The following is a 22,300-nucleotide window of genomic DNA, read 5'->3' on the forward strand; positions in this document are numbered from 1 at the left end:
TATTCAAATATTTTTATTTTTTATTTTTTTTAGTTTAGTTTACATATAAGTACAGTGAATATAAAATTAAATCAACAAAAATAAAAATTATTTTAAAATAAAAACATTTAGAAAATGGGTTTCAAAGAGGGAGAGATCGCTCGCTTCTTCTTCACCTAATTTTAAGCACATTTTTGGGCGAAATATTATTTAATTTTTTTAAAAAAATGTTTGATAACAATAATAATAATATTGTAATACTGTATTACAATATTATTAACAATAATAAATATAAGTTGTTTTACTTATGATTATTATAAAATAATTTTTTAAAAATTACAATACATTGAATTTAAAATATAATAAACTATCAAATTTCTCGCCCATATCTCCTCCCAAATAATTATATGTTTAGTGTGTGTGAGAAATAAACTCTTTTTTTTGTTATTTAATTTTTTTTGCTGAAAAAATTATTTTCAAATAAAGTAATGTATTTTTGTAACAAATAGATATCTGTATGTATTTATTTATATACAGTATGTTATTTGTTAGATGAATACAATACTAAATACAGTGAAAAAAAAATTTTGTTTGACATAAATCTCTTTGGATTCGTCTTTCAACTATAAAATACAAACAAAAATAGTCATTCATTTAATATTGTTGTTATTTCTAATAGTAATAATAGTAGTAATAATAATAATTTTTAATAACAAAGCCAATTATGAAAAAACAGTTTAAAATGAAATAAAAGACATAATTATTACAAAACATAAAACAAAGTGATAAGCTTTTTATAAATTATATTATAATTTATATATATTGTATACTAAACATAAAATTGACTTAATCTGATGCAATGACACTATGTATGAGTAAATTATTATTAATAATTTTAATTTATTAATTATATCTAATTATATAAAAAAAGATAAGTAGAAGATTTAAAACCTTTTATTATTGATATATAAATTATGTATAACTTCCGGTCTGACAAACGACTAGTTTTATGTACAATTAAAAAGGCAAACAATATATAAATATTATTCACATAATTGCGATAAATAAATGTTTAAATGCTTTACTGTTGACTCAGATTTCGATAAAATCCATAACAATATTAGATATGATTAATGCAATTGAGAAAAAAAAGACAAACACATATTTACTGTATTAATTTATATATAAAACAATACCTTTTAATAAGTTATAATTCAAAGTGCAGTTAAATTGATATAATAATAAACGGTTGATTTGAGATTCAGTGAAATACAATCTAATGTCTAATAACTATTATTAGTATGTGTTAGGTGTGGCCATAACTTAACAATTTTTATTAATTTAATTTTCTAAACACACCATTAGTTTTGTTTAATCGACATTTAAATTGTGTGTGACTTGATTTGAAATAAACAATTATTATTATTAATCAATTAAGTTAATTAATATTTAACTTATTTATTGAAAAAACTAAATTATTGAAACCATTAAACAAAAATAAATACTAAATAATGGATTTATCAAAATTAATGAGACTATTGTTGGTGATAATCAACTTTTTCTGTCTGATTTTGGCCATCATTGTCATGTGTCTGAGTATTGGCCACTGGCACGAGTATACGGGCGGTGCCGTAACACTCATCGTATCGATAGCTGGTCTGGTAGTTGCTTGTGTTAGCAGTCAAATGATACTAATCGGTTGGTCAGTACTGACCATTATCGATGTACTCATAATACTGGCCAATGCTATCTATTTGACAATCAAAAAGAGCTTCTACTCGGACTACTGTTTCGACAACGACAGTAGTAGGGATGGACCGGAATGGGGTTGTTATGACTGGCGAAACGGCTACTATGAAAGAGCTACCGGTGTCATGATATGTCTGTTCATACTATTTGTGTTTCGTGTACTGAATATTGCCTGCTCTTGTCTGTTGGCCCGCGATATCTATGAGGAACAGTATGATGAAGACGGAGGTGTCGGCGATATCCGACGGGATCACGATTTGGGAGAAAAGGGAACTCATTATTAATAACAACAAAAAAAACCCAAATAACCAAAAAATAATTATCGATCAATAATTTTAATATACTATTATTACAGTATTATTACACTAATAATTAATACATGATTTAAATTCCTATTTTTAACATTCATTATTATTATATATTTAATAATCCATACCATTCATTATTATTATTATTATTATTATTATTATTATTATTATTATTATTATATGAGATAATAAAAGCATTTTTAATGTGTATTTTATGTGTAACTTAAATATCATAAAAATATATCATTGCTTAATTTTATAATATTTTTTCAAATGTGTGTAAAACAAACAATTATTTTTTTTATGTAAAACATTTTACTTTGCATTTTTTATTGATAATAAAAATATATATTATGACATAAACACATACATACTTATTTAAATGCTTTATTTAAAAATATTAAAAATTTTAATGAACTTTATTTGACAAAAACATAATAAATACTTTAGTAGTTATACTAAATATGTTTATTTATTGTTTAGGTTTTAATTGCAATTTGTGTACTGTATATATAATAGTTAACCGATAAATAAGTATTAATAATAAGTAAATGTGTAATTGAACTGAAATAACAATTTAAAAAACTAATATTAATATTACATTTATATTCTATATACTGATAAATATGGATAACAATATATTGTATATATATTTATATAAAAATAATTCATTCATATCCAAAAAATTATATAAATATATTTATAAATGGGATTACACTTATTATTGTGCAATTGTTACGGCAAATCCTACAAACAATTATGAAATATTATATATACACACAGTATTATAAAAGAAAATTATTTTTTTTTTCAAACTTATTTTGCTAACAGATTAGGGAATATATTACCGACGCCGACACATCCAACTATAGGTATGGGTATATGTATGGTATGATTCACATTAAGTACAATACTTTACAGTAATGTAATGTTTGTTTGTTTTTTTTTTTTGGGTAAATGTGACGAATCTTTCGTAATTTACTCTTAAATTACAAAATCATAATTTCATTTTTTGTTGTTACATGATTTGGGGGTTTTAATGTATGATTTAATATGTATTATATTATTATTATTATTATTATTATTATTATTATTATAAGTTTTTAATTTATTTAGCCATTTAGAAAATCACAACGTGTTTTTGTTTTATAATAATTATTAAATTATTAAATGCATAATACCTGTAATACAATGAATATCCATTTAAAGTTGTTATTGCATTTAATATAGCATATAATCGCTAATATAATAATACTATTGTTAATACCCCTGGTTTATTAGCATGACAATATTATCAACAATACTACCGGTGCCCATCAAGATAATTTCCAAGTGTACAGTATAACTAATTGAAATATATAACATTATATATACAATTACATGTATATTGTAGTTTAACTAATGTTCCCATTTACTATATCTCAATGATGATGGTATTGACTTTTTTTAAAATAAATAATTCAATAAATATATGTTAAAAATATTTTGCTTGAAGACTACGGTATGTTTGTAATTAATAATTATAATAATAATAATAAAATGTGTATAACTATACTATAATCAATATGTATGTATGTATACGTATAATATCAGTATTATCAATAGTTATGTTTATTACAGTTATTTCTTGTTGCTGAGTGTGTGTGTGTGTATGTGTGTATGTGTGTATGTGTGTATGTGTGTATGTGTGTATGTGTGTGTGTGTATGTGTGTGTGTGTGTGTGTATGTGTGTGTGTGGGCCCAACACTCGACACACAATTCCCTATTGAATTCCTTACGGCATATCACTCCTTATATGTGATATCTCTCTTATATATAATAATACATTTATAAATATAACAGTAAATATAAATACATAACTTTATATTTATATACTCTACAGTATATATAGTGTATATATATATATATATATATATATATATATATATAACTACCTGACTATCAAAGTGATAGTTACCATAAACACCCACCTCTTGGAAAAAAAGATTAAATTTATGAATTGAGAACAAAACCCAACCAAACAAACAACACATCCCATAAACATACATATCATAGAAATATCATAAAAACATTGAACACATTATTATAAATTATGCCATTATTTGCTAATTTAATTAATTATCTCTCTTTCTCTCCCTCTCTCTCTCTCTCTCTCTCTGTCTTCATATGACTATAAATATGTTTTATATCTTAACACACAATACCTCCACTTGAATCTCATTTGAATATTCATTCATTTAGTTTCATAATATTAAATAAATATTTTTGTTGTTGCAATAAAGTTTTTTTTACTAAAATTTTTAATTAGCAAACTTTAAGATATATAAATAATTTAATGAATCTTATAATTATTTAAATATTTTGATTATTATTTGAATATAAAAATAAATAAATATTTGGGTATAATATTAAATTCAATGTAATAATAATACTGTAATAATAAATATGGTTTGTCTCTTATATGATAATAATAATATTATACAATAAATTTGTTTATATAAAATATTAACATACTTTTATTAATTTCAAATTATAATGTATTGTTATAAATTATTATATATATATATGTGTGTATAAAAACAAAAACAAAACTTCCTTAAAAATTTCAAATGATTATAAATTTAAATTTTCAAATAATTATATAAACTATAGAAAATTGATCAGATAGTCAATAATATGGTTTAATGAATTGCAATATATAATTATTATTTGAAATAATTGTATAAATTATATAATAAATTGTCCATAATATATTTACAGTATATACAGTATATATAATTATTTATTTATTGGATTGAAAATAAAATGTGATGTGTTTGAATTTAAAGTAAAATTTTAAAATTAAAAATAAATAAATATGTTAATAATATTAGGAAATCGAGAAATTGGTAAATATTATGTATATATAATTTGTTGTTTACTGTAAATTCAAACACACATTACATTTTATATTAATCCTATAAATAAATTATTATTATTTAAATAAAATTACTTAAAATCTAAAAATTGTAAAAACAGATTTCAAAAAATAATCTAAATTATATATATATATATATATATTTTGAAATTTATGGCTAAAATGTCATTGAAAAAATGCATTAATTTATATACACAAAAAAGTGAGTTATGATGATAGCAAATAACATTTATCAAAATTATAATATTATATTTATAATAATAAATATTATATGATTAATATATTGATATACAGTATATACAGTATATCAATTCAAATATTGATTATACTATATATATATAATTTGTTTAGTTTATAAACTTTTCATTGCTAACAAAAAAATAGTTTGTTAAAAAATATTAGTTAAATAATTGCCACAAAAACTTCACAAAATATAAAAATTTAATTTAATACACAAATTGTAATATTATTACCTGTATAAAAAATACAGTTCATTATCGCTATCTATTGGCTTCACGTAAAACAATATTTTAAAATAATATTACAGTATTTGTTTTGATTAATCAAAAAAATATATATATAAACAGTTTGGGAGTCAAAAATTATACTAATGTTTTAGTGCAGAATATATTCTGTTAAATAAATGACAAAATCTAATCATATAATATAATTAAATAAATAATAATAATATTTAATAACACTTTTTTCTATAGATTTTTTTTGTCACAAATTTTAATTAATTAATTAATAATGAGTTCACTGGGTTTTGGTTAGTATTTTTGTTAATTAATTATTAATATTATTGTATTGATAGTTAATTAATTGTATAATTAAAATATTTGTATATATTATACCTATTGAAGAATCAATACTATCGATGGTTATAACCGGTTTTGTTTGGGGTATATCTACACCACTAATCAAAAGATACAGCAAAGACATCGATGAAGTCTATCATCAAAACAAAGTGATCGAAGTTTTCTTACAATTGAAACAATTGGTTACCAATTGGAAAGTAATACATTATATAATTGAAACTTTTATTTATTTATTTTTTTGGTGTTAATTTCCAATAATATTATAATACAAATATCGATTTTAGTATTTATTTGCATTTCTGGTCAATCAAAGCGGATCCATATTGTACGCCATAAGCCTATCATACAATCCCATCATTATAGCTGTTCCGGTCACTAATGCCATCAATTTTGTCTCTGTTGTCATATTTGGTCCACTTTTGGGCGAAAAAGCTCTCGACTCTAGTAATGACTAAATTTTTTTGTTGACAAAAAATTATCCAAAAAAAATATTAATAATCTTTTTTCCCCAAAAAAATTAATTTCAAATTTTTTTAAGGATCACTATTTGGTGCAATTCTTGTGATATTAGGAACTGTTTTGTGTATATTAAGCCAACAAAACGTTTAACAAAAATATTATCATAAATATAATATTTAACACCAATTTTATTATTATCTATAGTTAAAATATTGTAAATATTCAATTTGTTTGTACAGTTTTTTTGTGTTAAATACCGTTATTATTATTATTTTTTTATGAATAACAAAGTTTTATATCACACATTATAAAAAATAATAATACATAATATATATATTTTATATATATTTATATATAACTTCGTAAAATCGGTACATAATTTGATGCATTGTTTCAAATAATAATAATAATAATAAAGGAGTAAAATTATTAAATTAAAAAATTTACAAAATAAATGAGTTTATGTTTCAATACACTATAATTCAAATATAACTCTAATATTATTGTATATAACAATCAATTGAAATCCTATTTAATTAAATTAACTTATTTTATATATCTTTCTCTTTTGGATACGAATAAAACCTATCGACCATTGCCTTCAAAATACTGCCCGGAATTCGTTGATGTTTTCGGATCAGATCTTCAATGGCTTCTGATGTCTAGTATAGATGTAAAGAGAAGATATATCAAACATTATGGATATCATTACCTAAATTATCTCATCTAATATACTGTAATAACAAAATTATTATTATACTAACTTTTAGGACAACTTCGTCGACAGTTAATTCGGGATCAAATGGTATGGGTTTGCCCACAAATGTACGCAATTTGACTGGAAATCCGCCATAAATTGGTACAACTGGTAGCTTAATTCGTTCGTAGATTCGTCTGAAATACGATTGTCCCAAACGTATTGATCGAAAGGCTTCCCGAAGATTCTGTGTAAAGACCGGAATGATGGGCACCTGTGCCTCGATGGCCACCTTTGCGAAGCCTCTCCTTTCGCCCCACATTAGACGATACCTTTCATCACCGAATTGGGCTTTTTTGAAAAAAAGTCAAAAATCAAATTCAAATTTCATGTTTTGTTTTTTTGAGTAAAAAAAGATGAAATCTATTTTGAAATCAAACCTTCGCGAACACCTATTTAATAATAAATATAAATAATTAAAAATCATAAACAAATTGCTAGTATATTTGCTAACTAACCTCCCGGTGCTATCGATAACATGTCTCCACCTTTCAGTACAGTTGAGCACATGCTGATGGAACCGGGGAAGACTTGCAACACTTCCATCATTAGCTTCCAACCTATTGTCGGTCACAACCAACCAATAAAACATTTGTTAGTACTTCACACACACATACACATCAATATCTTCAATACCTGGTATCCTGAAGAGGAAGTGGTCGCCAACCGCACGGATCAATCGTTTCTTATACAGTAGACATTTGGCAGATAAGTAGTAGTAGTCGAGTGGTATTGCACCATGGTAATAAACGATTAACTAATTGGCAATAATTGAAGACAACAAAAATGAAATTATAGTAAAATAAAATTTTGTGGATCAAACAGCACATGACTACTGCTGTATCATAAACTACTAACAGCTGGTCCGTCATCGGGAATGTTGTCCAAACCGATCACCTCATAGCCGTACCAGATGTAGCCGTGAGCCTCCCATAGGATGGCTACGGCGTGTAGGGCGCCGTCCCAGTAGTGTTTGCGTTCAATAGCGTCAACTATTTTGGCCAAATCTAGCCGTTGTCGGTGCCGATAGATGAAGATAATCAGTGCAGACAAATACAACAATATGATGATCAATACCGGCAATAAAAAGGTTATCTAAAGATCCCAAATAAGATAATTGCGAGACATTATTGAGATATTGTTATCAACAAACAAACAAACAAAATACTGACCACAACGGGCGTGAAGAGCCATATAAACCATTTGAGGACATCGATGTCTACATAGCTTTCGATGGCCGATATGTTTAGCTTATGGTAAGTATAGTTAGCCAACGATTGACTTAAATGATTCAAATTCATCTATAGATTATTATTTGGATGAATAAAATTGTGGCCAAACTTTTTGTTTTGTTTTTGTTTTTTGGTGGACGAGACAACACATCCAGAAGACAACGACAAAGAAGACGAGAAGAAGGTCTTATAATAAGCGACCGATTTGTTCATCAATTGGTTTATCAATAATAATAATAATAATATCTTCACTACTATTGTTGTTGTAGTGGATAATCATCTGGTGATCAACGAGTTTTGGGATCAACTTTTTTTGTGTCTTTTACAAGACATTTAACAAATAATAATAATTTGATCACAATTTTCTCAATTTATTTAATCATATGATAAACACATTATAATTAATAGCTATAATAATAATAATAATAATAGTAATAATCCTCTAAATTATTGCACAAAAATAGTATTAATAATCACATAATTATGATATAATAATAATACATATAATAATGTAATAATAATAACACCAACTGTTGGCTACATATTATTAGGCAATACTATAATACTATTTAATAATTATTTTTTTTATGTTTTGTGTTTATACACTGTATTTGAGGATAATATGTCATAAAATAATAATAATAATAATAATATCATTTATTGCACATAAAATTTATTTTTAAATGCATTAGTATTTTGATTTATAAAAACATTTATTTTTAATATATAAAATATACTGTATTAATATATTAATAATATTATTTGTCATAAAATATATTTCATCTACATTTTTATTGTGTTTATTATTATTATTATTATTAGTTTTTAATATTAATAATAATAATATCATTGTTTATATTTGTTATGTTAGCCATAGATGTCACTTTCTAACCAAAAAGATAAAAATTATTATAAGTTTAAAAAAAAAATTGTGGTTACGTTTTGTTATAATTATTAATTAAAAACTTTGTACTATTATTATTATAATATCATTATTAGTTTGTAATAGAGTCTGAATTTTTTTTATATATATATAAATATAATTTATAATCAATTTTATTAGTTATATGTTTTTAATATACAATATAATATTTGTCAATAATATAAATTAATATACAGTATATATATCTACAGCATTTTGCAAAATTATTGATAATCAATTAAAATCAATTTTAAACATATATTAATAAATTATAATTAAAAATTATYAATAAAAAAAAGAAAAGTAAATATAATAATATAAATAATTGATTAATTAATTATTTTTTTTATAATGCAATCCTCAACCCGTCGCGGCATACTCTCAATGAGAGACTCAGGTGATTGGGGACAAAAGATCCTTTGGATTTTTGAAGTCCAGTTATATAGATCTGTCCGGGTCTCTTTTGTCGATATAATTATTAATTATAAAATTGGTATATGGTATTATTATAATATCATTATTAATTGTGTTGCGATTTGAAAATAATCATCGAGCCTCCGGTTAGAATGGCACCATTCTAAATTTTTTTATACTTTTTGAGCGCCAGGTATATATAAACTTTGCGGGGCTCTCTCGGCTCCCAAGCCGGCCTCGAACCGCTTAACACAGCGGTAATAGGTCTTTATAATCTGGTCCACACTTTCTGTTTTCCATATAATAACTTTTAAATATATTTGATATATCATATGATATATCAGGTATAATCCTTTATTTGATTATTTACTTATAATCAATATATCTATAATAATATAAAAGTTTATCTCTATTTTAAATTTTTAATATTTTATCAATATATTTGCAAAATGCTGTATATATCATATATAAAAAATTTTCAAAACTCAGTGTTTTCAAAAAACTAAATTTTATGGATATTTATTTTTTAAAACAATTATTAAAAATTGGTTTAATATTACAAAAAAATTTTTTTTCAATAATTATATAAAATTTTTATACATATTATTTATATAAACGTTTTATTAAACATTTTTGATAAATCCATTTTATTCAATACTATTTAAAAAAAGATTATTATTATTATTTTATAAAATTATCAAGCTAAATTTATTTATTATATAAAACAAATGTTTATCATAGATTATTACACCCTGACAAATGTGTCTCTCAATTAAAAAAAATAAATTAATTGTTGGTTTAGTTCAGTAAATTTGGATAATTAAATAAAACACATTTCAAACATAACACTAAAAAATTAACATTTATTTTGCATTAGTAAACTAATATTATAATTAATAGTAATTATTTACAAATGAAATTAACATACAGTAAATGCTATTAAAACAATTGTTTTGTACACTTTTTATTTTATACACAACAACAACAACAAAAAAAAGTTCAGTGAATTACTTGTATATACAGTATATATATATATATATATAATTTATATACAAAAGTATAGTTCAGTAAATTAAATATTATATAGAGTTGTCATATAATAAACCATATATTTTGCATAATATAACAATTAAATTTAAAAAACATTAATAAAATAAAATAAAACTCTCATTTTGATAATACATTGACTTTTGATATTTTGTATTTTCTATGTGTGTGTATATATGTATGTATGTATGTATGTATGTGTGTATGTATGTATGTATGTATGTATGTATGTGTGTATGTATGTATGTATGTATGTATGTATGTATGTATGTATGTATGTATGTGTGTGTGTGTGTGTGTGTGTGTGTGTGTGTGTGTGTGTGTGTGTGTGTGTGTGTGTGTGTGTGTGTGTGTGTGTGTGTGTGTGTGTGTGTGTGTGTGTGTGTGTGTGTGGAAATTAATTTCATTAAAAAACACATATACAGATTTTTAAATAATTTTATTTGTTTGCTAATTACTATTTAGTGTTTTTTACCTTATAGTGAAAAAAATAGTTTAATAATAATAAAAATATTTTTCAATATTAACAACAAATACAGTACTACATGTATTTTATTATTATTATTATTATTATTATAATTCATGAAAAAAATAAAAATCATAATATTTTATTACTCATACATTTTTTTATTTGTTACTCTGCTATACCTTTCCAATTCACTCACTCTCACTTGTATTGTATATTATATATAATATAATATAAAATATATATACTGTATATACACAGTGTATAATATAAAAAAATTATATAATAATAATAATAACGATAATAATAATAAGGAACTATTATATAATGATTGGGTGAATGTACGGCACTGGTAGTGGTAGAGTGATGGTGTGAGAGGGGGGCCAAACCCCTCAAACACACACACATACGGCTGTTGGGAGTACCGGTTGGGCCACTTATGGTCTGAAATATATCTATAGAGATATATCGTCTAATGTTTGGTGAATATCACACGCAAACAGCCCAGTCGGTCGGGTACTTACTTTTCATTACAAAACAATAGGCATACCATTGAATTTCATTGAATAATAGCTGTGAAAATTTTATATATATTTATATATAGATATAAATATGAAAAATTTCTAATCTAAGTTATATATCAAATATTATTTATCAGTTTTTCTTTCAAACCAAAAAAATAAATAAATAATATACCCATATAACCATAAATTAACATTCCTAAATAAAAGTGCTAAAAAATGTACATTTATTATTATTATTATTATTATAAGCATTTATCATTGTTAATGAAAGGCAAATAATAATAATTTATATATTTATAAATATTTATTGACAATACATTTTACATTATATTTTACAAAATTTTTGACATATTTTTTGATTTAAAGAGATCATCTGTTTATAATTTTCTTGAATGGGGGCGAAAAACCACAAGTTTTTGTTTGTTTGTTTATTTGTAATATTAATGTTTTTTTAGTGAAAATATAACAATAAATGTAAAACAAAAATTAATATAATTAATTAGTTTTTACTATCAATAAGTTGTGTTTTATTATTATTATAGTTTAATATTAATAATGAAAAAAGGATTGTCATAAATCACAAGATAGCCATTAATTATAATATATAGAAATTATATTATATTTAAATATATATAAAATCAATTCGTTTAAATAAAAAACTCATAAATCTTGTCAATTATATAAAATACATATAAATTTTGAACTCATTTTTTTCTTAAATCAAAATCTGTTGTAACTATAAGATTAATCAGTTATTTTACAATTGGATTTTATTATTATTATTATTATTTTATTTGTCAGTAAATGAATTATTTAAAATTATTTGGGAATAAATCAATTAGATATCTTATATAATTTTTTGTTTGTTTGCTGATTGTACTGTATAATGTAAAAGCACGTAAAATATTACAATAATTGGGACACAATTTGGGCTAAACCACAAAAATATATATAAATATACTAAATATTTATTACTTTAAAGATCTGCATAAATATATATTAAAAAAGATTTCTACATTAATATAATAATAAAACTAATTTGCAATACTGTTATAACTGACATTTTAAAAAATTGTTGACAATAATACAGTAAAAATAGTATATAAAAGTTTAAATAATTTTTTATTTTAAAGTACAAATGGATTTTAATTATAATTAATTTTTTTAAATCAAACTATTTGCTGAGTTAATACAGTTAAAGCTGTTTATTTAGTTGACTTCAAACAATAACTTGTGTTGCAATTTACTAAACTTTTTATGACACAAATAACAATTAATTTCTTAATTTTTTTTGTTGAAATAATAAACTAATAATTACATAATTTAACAATGATTTGTCTAATAAGACATATTACAAACATACAGAAAACAAAATTATTTTTTACAAAAAAATAATAAAATAATAATATATAAAATTTTAAATGTTTTTCTAACAAAAATTTAATTTATTTAAGAGATAATTTTTTTAAAAAAAGTTAACATTTCTCTAAAATTTCTAGTTGTTTATTACATTTTTACATCAAAAAAATTGTTGTACAATAGGGACATAGGGTGTACAATACAATTGTTTCAAATTTTTGTTGTATTTTTATTGTGGTTTCATATCAATAAATCTAATGGAGATTACATTATAAATACATTATTGAAAAGTAATTGAAAGCATGAGAAATGGCTTTTCTCTCTCTCTCTCTCTCTCTCTCTCTCTTAATCTTCGTGTAGAAGGAGAAGAATAAATGATTAGAGGAATCAAGTCATCAGATATTAATTTTTTGTTGTTGGTTAGGGTTTGGATATTAATAGCACCAATGGATTATTATATTGTGTGAGAAAAAACAAAAACAAAAAAACACAATTGTATAATATGTTTAGGATATAGATAGAGAGCACCGTTCGGTTAGGTCGGTCGGTCGGTCGGTCGCTTCCTGGGTGTACACCTTTACCTTTATTATTACTGCACCATATTTATTGGGTTAACGCCAATGAATAAGCTATTATACGGATAGTTTATACTATATATATATATGATAGGTGATATGAATAGCTTTAACAAGTTAGCAAATGTGTGCCCAGTTAGTTAACGAGAAAAACATATTTATATAAAATCTATGTATATCATATATATATATTATATAATATTAATACAGTATATAAAAATCTAATGGCATCGTTGTGTTGAATGAGACACCAAAAAAGGTATACATAAGTGAAGGTCAAAGATTGTGAATCCACTTCTCTCTCTCTCTCTCACACACACACACACACACACACACTCACTCACTCACTCACTCACTCACTCACTCACTCACTCACTAATTCACTCAATCAGTGTTATATCATAGCATTTCTGGTTCTTTAGCAGCACTTCATGTCCTGCCCGGCACCTCATACCCGCCCTATCTTACACACACACACACACAGCTCAGTCAGCAACTTTCAGCTCAGGGGTCATTGGCATCGACTCATGGATGCAAATTCACATCAAAGATATGAGAAGGCAAGTGAACCTCATATTCCAACTGAGAAGATTCAACTACAGGTAAACTCTCAACTATTAAAAAAAAGCTACATAAGCTGTACAACATGTATACAGTTTTTTTTGTTATAAATGTATGTATGTGTGTATTAAATGAAAAATCAAATGAAAGTGAATATAAGAAAAAATTACTTATTATTACAGTATTGTTGTTATTATTCTTTAGGATTTTTTTCTCTCAAACCTCTTAGTGATAGATAGATATAGACTCCATGCTATGAGTTCATGAATTTTTGTACACAAAAAATCACTTTTTTGAAAAAGATAAATGACATTCAAAATATATAAAATGAAATCCTTATAAACTTAAATATATATATATATATATAAAAATTTATATTTAATACATACATAAGTTATAACTCTTTTTTGCACATTTCACAAATGTTACTAACAGTTAATAATAATATATTTTCGGATAATAAAAGATTAATTTTGTATTCAAACAGAGATTTTTGGAAAATTATTTATTATTATTATTTTTTTATCTCAATAATACATTGAATTATGTAATGAAAATTTAATTTTTTTTCAAAATGCAATGTCTTTTAATTTGTTTGAGGATTTCCTCTCTCTCATTCAATCTTAAGAGATAAGTTGACTATTGTTTAATCATATATATGTATATACAGTATATACAGGTATATGCTGTGCGCTTATCATATAAATTATGTCATTTCTTGTTTCAAAAAAAAGTTGATAGTTATCTACGTTTTTTAGTTTTATTTACTGCAGACAACACCTATGCCTCTCTTTTTTTAACTTAGAGGTCATTCACCACAACAGAGAGAGAGAGAGAGAGAGAGAGAGAGAGAGAGAGATGGTCAGGGAGTATAAGGAATCACTTGTTAGACTTGCATCTCATACATGTGCTCACCTGTTGATGTTTGATGTTGTGACCCCCAAATGCTTAGAGAGAGAGAGAGAGAGAGAGAGAGAAGCTTAGGGGGGTTGAGCACAGGGCTTACTGATTGGGATGAGGGCTCGGATTGTGAATCACATTATCTTATATTTCTCTATGCCTTTTGTTGTCTGCCATTCAATTTTAAAGATTCATTTTAATTTCTCTCTTTTATTTATTTATATTTTTTTCTGCTTATATTTTTTTGTTTGTTGCTAACCATAAAACATGTTTTGCATTTATACATTCATACATATTATATTATACATATATGTAATACCGTATACGGTATTATATAATATAGTGTATAAAAGTTTAGACCAAACTGTTATTTTGTTTGTGTTCCCTGTTTTGTGTTTTAAAAGCCAAACCCATAGCTTCAGTACCGCATAATATGCCCGTAAAACTTGATTAATAATTTAAAATTGTTTTTTATGCTGTTTTTTCTCTTCCTTTTTTAGACTTTTCCTGTCTCCCTCTCTCTCTCTCTCTCTCTCTCTCTCTCTCTCTCTCTCTCTCTCTCTCTCTCTCGTCAGTTGATATGAAAATGTATAATAAAACATAGATTTTGTTTTTTGTTTTAGATTTTTGTTGTTTTGTTAAAATTCAATGTATGTAAATGCTCTTAACATTTGATGATTTATTTATTATTTAAATCCTGATTATTGAACTCAGCATTTAATTAATACTACATATAAATAAATAAATAAATAAATAGAGAGAGAGAGAGAGAGAGAGAGAGAGAGAGAGAGAGAGAGAGAGAGAGAGAGAGAGAGAGAGATGTGGATATGAAAAGCATTTTATTTTATTATTTCTCTATCACTCACTCACTGTTTCTATCAATTGTTTTAGAATAATAATAATAATAATAATAATAATAATAATAATAATAATAATAATAATAATAATAATAATAATAATAATAATAATAATACTGTATATATTGCTGGCAAAACAATTGTCTGCTATTATTATAGTATTATTGTTATTATTGCACACAATTTATTTTGCTATATTGCTATTGTAGAGAGAGATCTGATTGCCGAAAAAAATAACATTTTAGTGAAATTTGTTTTGTTTTTTAAGGCAAACAAAGAGTTGATGTGTTGTTGTTTTGTTGATTATTGTTGTTTAAAGAGAGAGAGAGAGAGAGAGAGAGAGAGAGAGAGAGAGAGAGAGAGAGAGAGAGAGAGAGAGAGAGCGGATCCACCAAAAAAAAAAATACTAAACACTAAGCGATCGTTAACTTCATTACCATCGCTAGCATTGACCGCAAATCCCAATCGCATAACACATATCTCACACATCATCTCCCAGTGTATTGACTATTATTATTATTATAATAATAATAATAATAATAATACTGTAATACAAGTATTAATACCGGTCTCATGCCTTAAACAATTAAATGCTTAAACATTAAATAATAATAATAATTTTTCAATACTATTTTAATAATCATTATTAATTTTTTTATTATTATAATTAAACTATTCATTATGCATTTTTATATTAATTGTTAATTTATAGTAGTAGTAGTAGTAGTAGTAGTAGTAGTAGTAGTAGTAGTAGTAGTAGTAGTAGTAGTAGTTGACTTTGAAAATTTATAAATTTTAATCGCAATCAAAAACAAATATTTATAAAATCATTTATTCAAAAAATAAAAAATAAAATAAATTTATTCAATCATTTAGTAGTTTATATATTATACTGTACTTATATAAATTAATATATGATATAATAAAACAATATTAACATCATTTTGTGCATTAATTTTTTTCATATACTGCATATACAACAAACAACAAAACAAACAAAAAATATATTAACAAAATAATTTAAAGGTTATTTAATAAAAATTTATAAACTGTATATATTTTTAAATGTTGTATTTATATATATATATATAATTTAAAAATCATGCAAAACTTTAAGGCTAAAATGCACACACGTTTTCATCAACACAAACAATTAAATGATATATTTCACTTTTATATTAACAAACAAAATAAATAAATAATATTTGTATTTATTTATTTAATTTAAAAATATTATTTTTTACTAACAAATATATAATAATAACAATAATAATAATATGAATGTGTTATGAAATATCATAATAAATAATACATTTTGAAAAATGTTTACAAAAATTATCACATATTTAGAAAGAAAAAAACATACTTTTATTTAACACGATTTTGATACAATATTTTTTCAACATTTATGCAGTATATTTAATAATTTAATTATTTTTACTTATATTTTTTTTTGCTAATTTTTAATCATTTCAATTTTTAATAAAAATATTATATATGATTAATTAAAAATAATTATTTAATTAAATTACTTTTAATTGTTGATAATTATTATAAATAATTTATAAACTATATTTCATGATAAATTTGTTTGTTTTTTTTAATAAAATCATTCTTTAAATAATAAAAATTTAAAACATAATTTTTTTGAATACTATTAATTTTATAAACTAACAATTACTGTATATTATAACTTAATAATTTTAAAAAAAAATAAATTGTTATTTTACATACTAATTATAAGTTGTAATTAAATTTTTTTATTTTATATTTATAAGTTGGCAATTGGTTGGCAATACCCTAACTTATATATAATGTATAGATATAATTATTTCTGCAGTTATAGCAGTTTAAAACTAATGAGAGAGAGAGAGTGTGTGTGTGTATATCAAAATTCACTGTCTTTTTTGTGAAAGACTTTTTAATTGAGTTTAATTACAGGTAAGCGAAAACAATAATTAATTAATTAATTACTAAAAAATGATATGATATGACAAACCCCCTGTATATGTGTGTGATTTAGTTGTGTACCCTCTTATGAGTTCAAACAAACAAAAACAATTTTTTTTCACTATTTATGAGACATCAATTTGAAAAGTTATCATTATTATTATTATATAACTTATATTTATATCTAATTTATAAGATTTCACACAATATATAACTTCAAGTCAAGTCTCTCACACACATTCATGTATTTGACTCTAAGGTCATTGAAAAATATACTGTATATACCAGATACTGGCAGGAAAAGCTTACTAGCTTAATTTTTAAATTAAAATTTTACGTTATTATTTGCATATTAGTAATAGTTTATATGTACATGATGATATTTTTTATAAGTTTTTATTATGTTTAATAAACTACGTCATCAATTAATTTAAAAATTAAGCTAGTAAGCTTTTCCTGCCAGTATCTGGTATATACCTTTTACAGTGTATACCTGTATATCGAAAAAAAGGACTGTCCTTTAGTTTATAAATGTTTATCTTATATAAAGACATGATTGCAATCCGGGGACTAAAAAGATTTCCTTATTTAATGACATTTAGTAATATATATGTACAGTATATATATATATATACCGTAAATATATTAACTGAATGACTATTATGTTTAATGAAAGAAAACATAAATAAATAAATAAAATAAATAAAAAAAAAAGTTTCTGTTTTTTTCTTCTACTTCTTCTTCTTATTTAAAGAGTAACCAAATATTAATCTGTCATTTCATATGATTAAGAGTTTCAATACATGAAAAGGCATTCCTATGAAAGTCATTAACTCTATTGAAGTACTGTTTAGTAGAAATGCCAGGTCTTGGGTATAGTAGTATATAAAGTACAGTATATATATGTGTCCCACTATTTTCCAGGCAATCATTATATAATATATTATATCATATATATATATTTTGTAGATAATACTCAATACTTGTATTTTTTTGTATACCTGTATATCAAATGTTTGGCTAAACATTATTTATTTATTTATTTTTTAAAAATTAAACTATAAAAATTTTAAATTAGAAAAAAACAATAAAGTGATCATCATCATTTTTATAGAGTAAATATACAGTACAATTTATTTTTATATACATATACCGTATAAAACATTATATATATATATATAGACTGTTTAATATGATATATAATTATTGGAAAGACATTTTAAATTTAGATTTAACAACAAAACTAAATAGACTTTTTTTAAATTATTGTTTGGAAATAATACTAATAATACTAAACTTTTAAATTTTATTATGCATTTAACTTAAGTTTATGACAATACGGTTTATTCATTTAAGCAAAAAAAAAGGTTCATAAAGTTTATTAGCAGAAAAACCATTTCAAAATAAAATTGTTTATTTTTTTTAATGTTTATTTATTTGAAATGCTTATATAACAAGACAACTGGTTAAGAGTTATAAACCATGTGTTTGTATATATACTGTATATATCTATCTATTAGTTAACTATTAATAAATAATTTATTATTATTATTAGTTGTTGTCTGCATTCAAGTTCTCCAGTCGTCAAAATTAATGCATTAAAAAAATATAATCATCAAATATTTTTTAAAAATTAAATTATCTATAAATCATATACTTTAGTATATCTACTGTGAGTTAAATGTATTGAATCAAATATATATATATATATATATTGAATATATAATGGATTGAGAAATTAAAAAGGCATTGAATTGATTGAGGAATTTCTCATTATTTACACCAATGCCTTCTCTCTCTCTTTCTTTCTCTCTCTCTCTCTCTCTCTCTCTCTCTCTCTCTCTCTCTCTCTCTCTCTCTCTCTCTCTCTCTCTCTCTCTCTACTATTGTTTGTTAAGGGAACAACAGTTGCACACAGGTATTGCATATTATAGATATATACTGTATATACTGTATATAATATCTGTAATACCTGAGCGCACTGGCATATGACTTATGTTTAGTGGAAGTGTCAGTGAACACCACTGAACACATACATACAGTACATAAAATACAGCAACAAAACAGTTGAAAGAAAGAGTGAAACACACTCTCGACATTCAATTCATTACTACTACCTGTTTGTTATATAAAAAAAAGTTATGTATGTATACATTGAATACTACTACTACTACTACTACTACTACTACTATTAGAGTGCCAGTGCCAGAACATTGGCAGCCAATGCCATACACAACACACAGGTATAACCAGTTGGTTATAATATACTGACTGTATGTCCTGTGTATACACAGTATATGAAGTTTACATTTCAAGTCAAAACCATCCGAGAAGAAGAAGGCAAACCAGCAGATAGTTGAGGGCTCCAGACATGAGCACCAATTCTGGTTGAGTTAGTGCGCTCGTAGAAGCAGTCAATTTGAGTGGAGAAGCCATTCAGGTGGGAGCCGTCAGCCGCACACACGTACCTCACCAGTCACTCACTCACACAGTTTGCCTTTTACTTGTTATGACACTTTTTACTGTACTTTTTTTTAAGTCAGTATATATTAATTGTGTGGCGAAAAAAAAGTTTTTTATTTAAATGAAAAACATTTATATATCGCTTTAAAAAAACATTTATGAGATGTCCTAAACATACAGTCAATATATAGTCGTCAGCTGTGTTTATCTCAATTTTTACAATTTCCTCGACAGTATATAGCCATAGGAGCCGACTGTCCCCATCAATTGTTGCCAATTAATTAATTTTTTAAAAAAATAGTCATTTAGCATTAACGTATAAAACGTAATGTTGATGACATTTATGTGTGTATATATATACAAATATTTTGATTGATTTTAAAAAAATATTTATTTGGTATTTATATACTGTTAATGCATTTTGCATTTCAAAATACCTGGAGTGAAAACTTTATTTTAAAAAATAAATAATACAAAACTATTTTTATTATCTGCAAACTACCTGTGCTTTTAGTATCAGTGCTGTTATGTATAAAATATATAAATGTGTATTTTGTGTCTGTGTTTGAATACCTGTATACAACCAACTAATTTCTGATGTTAAATGAAACCAAAAAAATAAGACTGTTTAACATAAGGTAATTACAATCTATATTTATTAGTATATAATTAATATCTATATATATATATATATATATATATTTATTTATAAATTTTATTAAAAGTAGTATAGTTAATAATATTTAAAATTAATGACTTATAAAAATAACAATAAAATTAATAAAAATAATTTACTAGTAGCATTATTATTGTAATTTTTATTATATATTTATTTATACTTTTTTTTAAAAAAAAAAAACTTTATTACTAACTTTTATTTATAAAAATATACAGTAGTTTATATACATGTACAGTATATTATGTATAGTATAAAATTATTATCATATATAATATGATAAATTACAAACACATTATAAATTATAACTTATAATATAGAGTTGAAATGTAATTTTTTTTCTTGTAGATTAATTTCAATATATATTAGTAACATATAATTATTAATTAATAATAGGATATCAAGTTACTGTTTAAACATATATTTTTTTTCTATAATAACAATTATATTAGATATAATATAGCATAATATATAATAAATTATAATCATATTATTAATAATACAGTAGTATCAGTAGTAGTAGATGTAATAATTATAATAATAGACACAGTAGTCACATAGGTATGCATACTGCTTGGAGGGCAGCTAACCAAACAACAATAATAATAAATTATCACAATTATCATAATCACAATAAGGGTTTTTTCATATTTAAAATACAAAAAAATAAAATAAAAATGTATTTCCGATCACAACATTCAGACATTAGGAAAACATGAGAGTCCCAGAATTAGCTTTCAAACGAGTCATTTAACTTTCATTGAAAACACAAAAAACTTATATATGTTTTTTTATATATAATAAATTTTTATTCAATATATACCTAATTTATATACACTATATATATTATATACCTTATATATATATTAAGCCCAGTGCTCTTAGGTGTCACCGAAACGCATGACAGCAATGTTCGCATCCGTAATCACAGCCACAACAACAACACCAACAACAGCCGAGTCAGTAGTTAGAGGACAGGGAGGACACGAACCCAACGACAGCGAGCGAGAGGAGTAAAAGAGGAAATATTTTTCAATCTCTTGTTGTTGTTTTCAATAGCCATTCAACTCTCTCTCTCTCTCTCTCTCTCTCTCTCTCTCTCTCTCTCTCTCTCTCTCTCTCTCCACAACAAATTGAAGTTCAAAAATTTGTTTTTAACAAAAAATTATAATATAGTATTTAATTACAACAACAAAATAATAATACTATTCAACAAAACCAGTGAATCTGTGAATACATATGCAAAACAATTTTTTTTAAAAAGTGTCGACTGTTATCATACAACTCCAACAAACATTGATTATATAATTTTTATGTAAAAATTATTTTTTTTTTGGATTAATTTAACGGTGAATTAAAAAAAACA

General features: G+C 23.7%; 2 protein-coding genes across 2 annotated transcripts; one reads left to right on the forward strand and one right to left on the reverse strand.

Annotated features, from left to right (window-relative positions):
- Positions 1-5,804: 5,804 nt before the first annotated feature.
- On the forward strand, positions 5,805-6,227 carry LOC128952787 (transmembrane protein 234 homolog; the record flags this gene model as incomplete). Its single annotated transcript, XM_054298231.1, has 2 exons — positions 5,805-5,969; positions 6,057-6,227. Coding segments are annotated over 2 exons (336 nt in total), but the record flags the coding sequence as incomplete, so codon positions are not given.
- A 555-nt stretch (positions 6,228-6,782) lies between these two features.
- Positions 6,783-8,565, reverse strand: LOC128952791 (transmembrane protein 68-like). The gene is made up of 7 exons (XM_054298234.1): positions 8,161-8,565; positions 7,847-8,083; positions 7,625-7,745; positions 7,447-7,548; positions 7,369-7,380; positions 6,996-7,279; positions 6,783-6,893 (listed from the first exon to the last, which is right to left on the reverse strand). The coding sequence occupies exons 1-7, from the start codon at positions 8,287-8,289 to the stop codon at positions 6,783-6,785; spliced, it is 996 nt and encodes a 331-aa protein (XP_054154209.1). The 5' UTR covers positions 8,290-8,565.
- Positions 8,566-22,300: the final 13,735 nt, after the last annotated feature.

This window comes from Oppia nitens, unplaced genomic scaffold (assembly GCF_028296485.1).
Source record: "Oppia nitens isolate AA-2021 unplaced genomic scaffold, nextdenovo-longstitch-racon4-pilon3 scaffold1_pilon_pilon_pilon, whole genome shotgun sequence".
NCBI classification, from domain to species: Eukaryota; Metazoa; Arthropoda; class Arachnida; order Sarcoptiformes; family Oppiidae; genus Oppia; species Oppia nitens.

What these genes read in the sequence shown, in the direction of transcription:
- LOC128952791 (XM_054298234.1), bottom strand. Translation starts at nt 8,289, where the DNA reads ATGAATTTGAATCATTTAAGTCAATCGTTGGCTAACTATACTTACCAT. An exon ending in CTTCCTCTTCAGGATACCAG is followed by an intron (nt 7,549 to 7,624) that starts GTATTGAAGATA and finishes GACCGACAATAG; the next exon opens with GTTGGAAGCTAATGATGGAA. An exon ending in TCGACGAAGTTGTCCTAAAA is followed by an intron (nt 6,894 to 6,995) that starts GTTAGTATAATA and finishes CATCTATACTAG; the next exon opens with ACATCAGAAGCCATTGAAGA.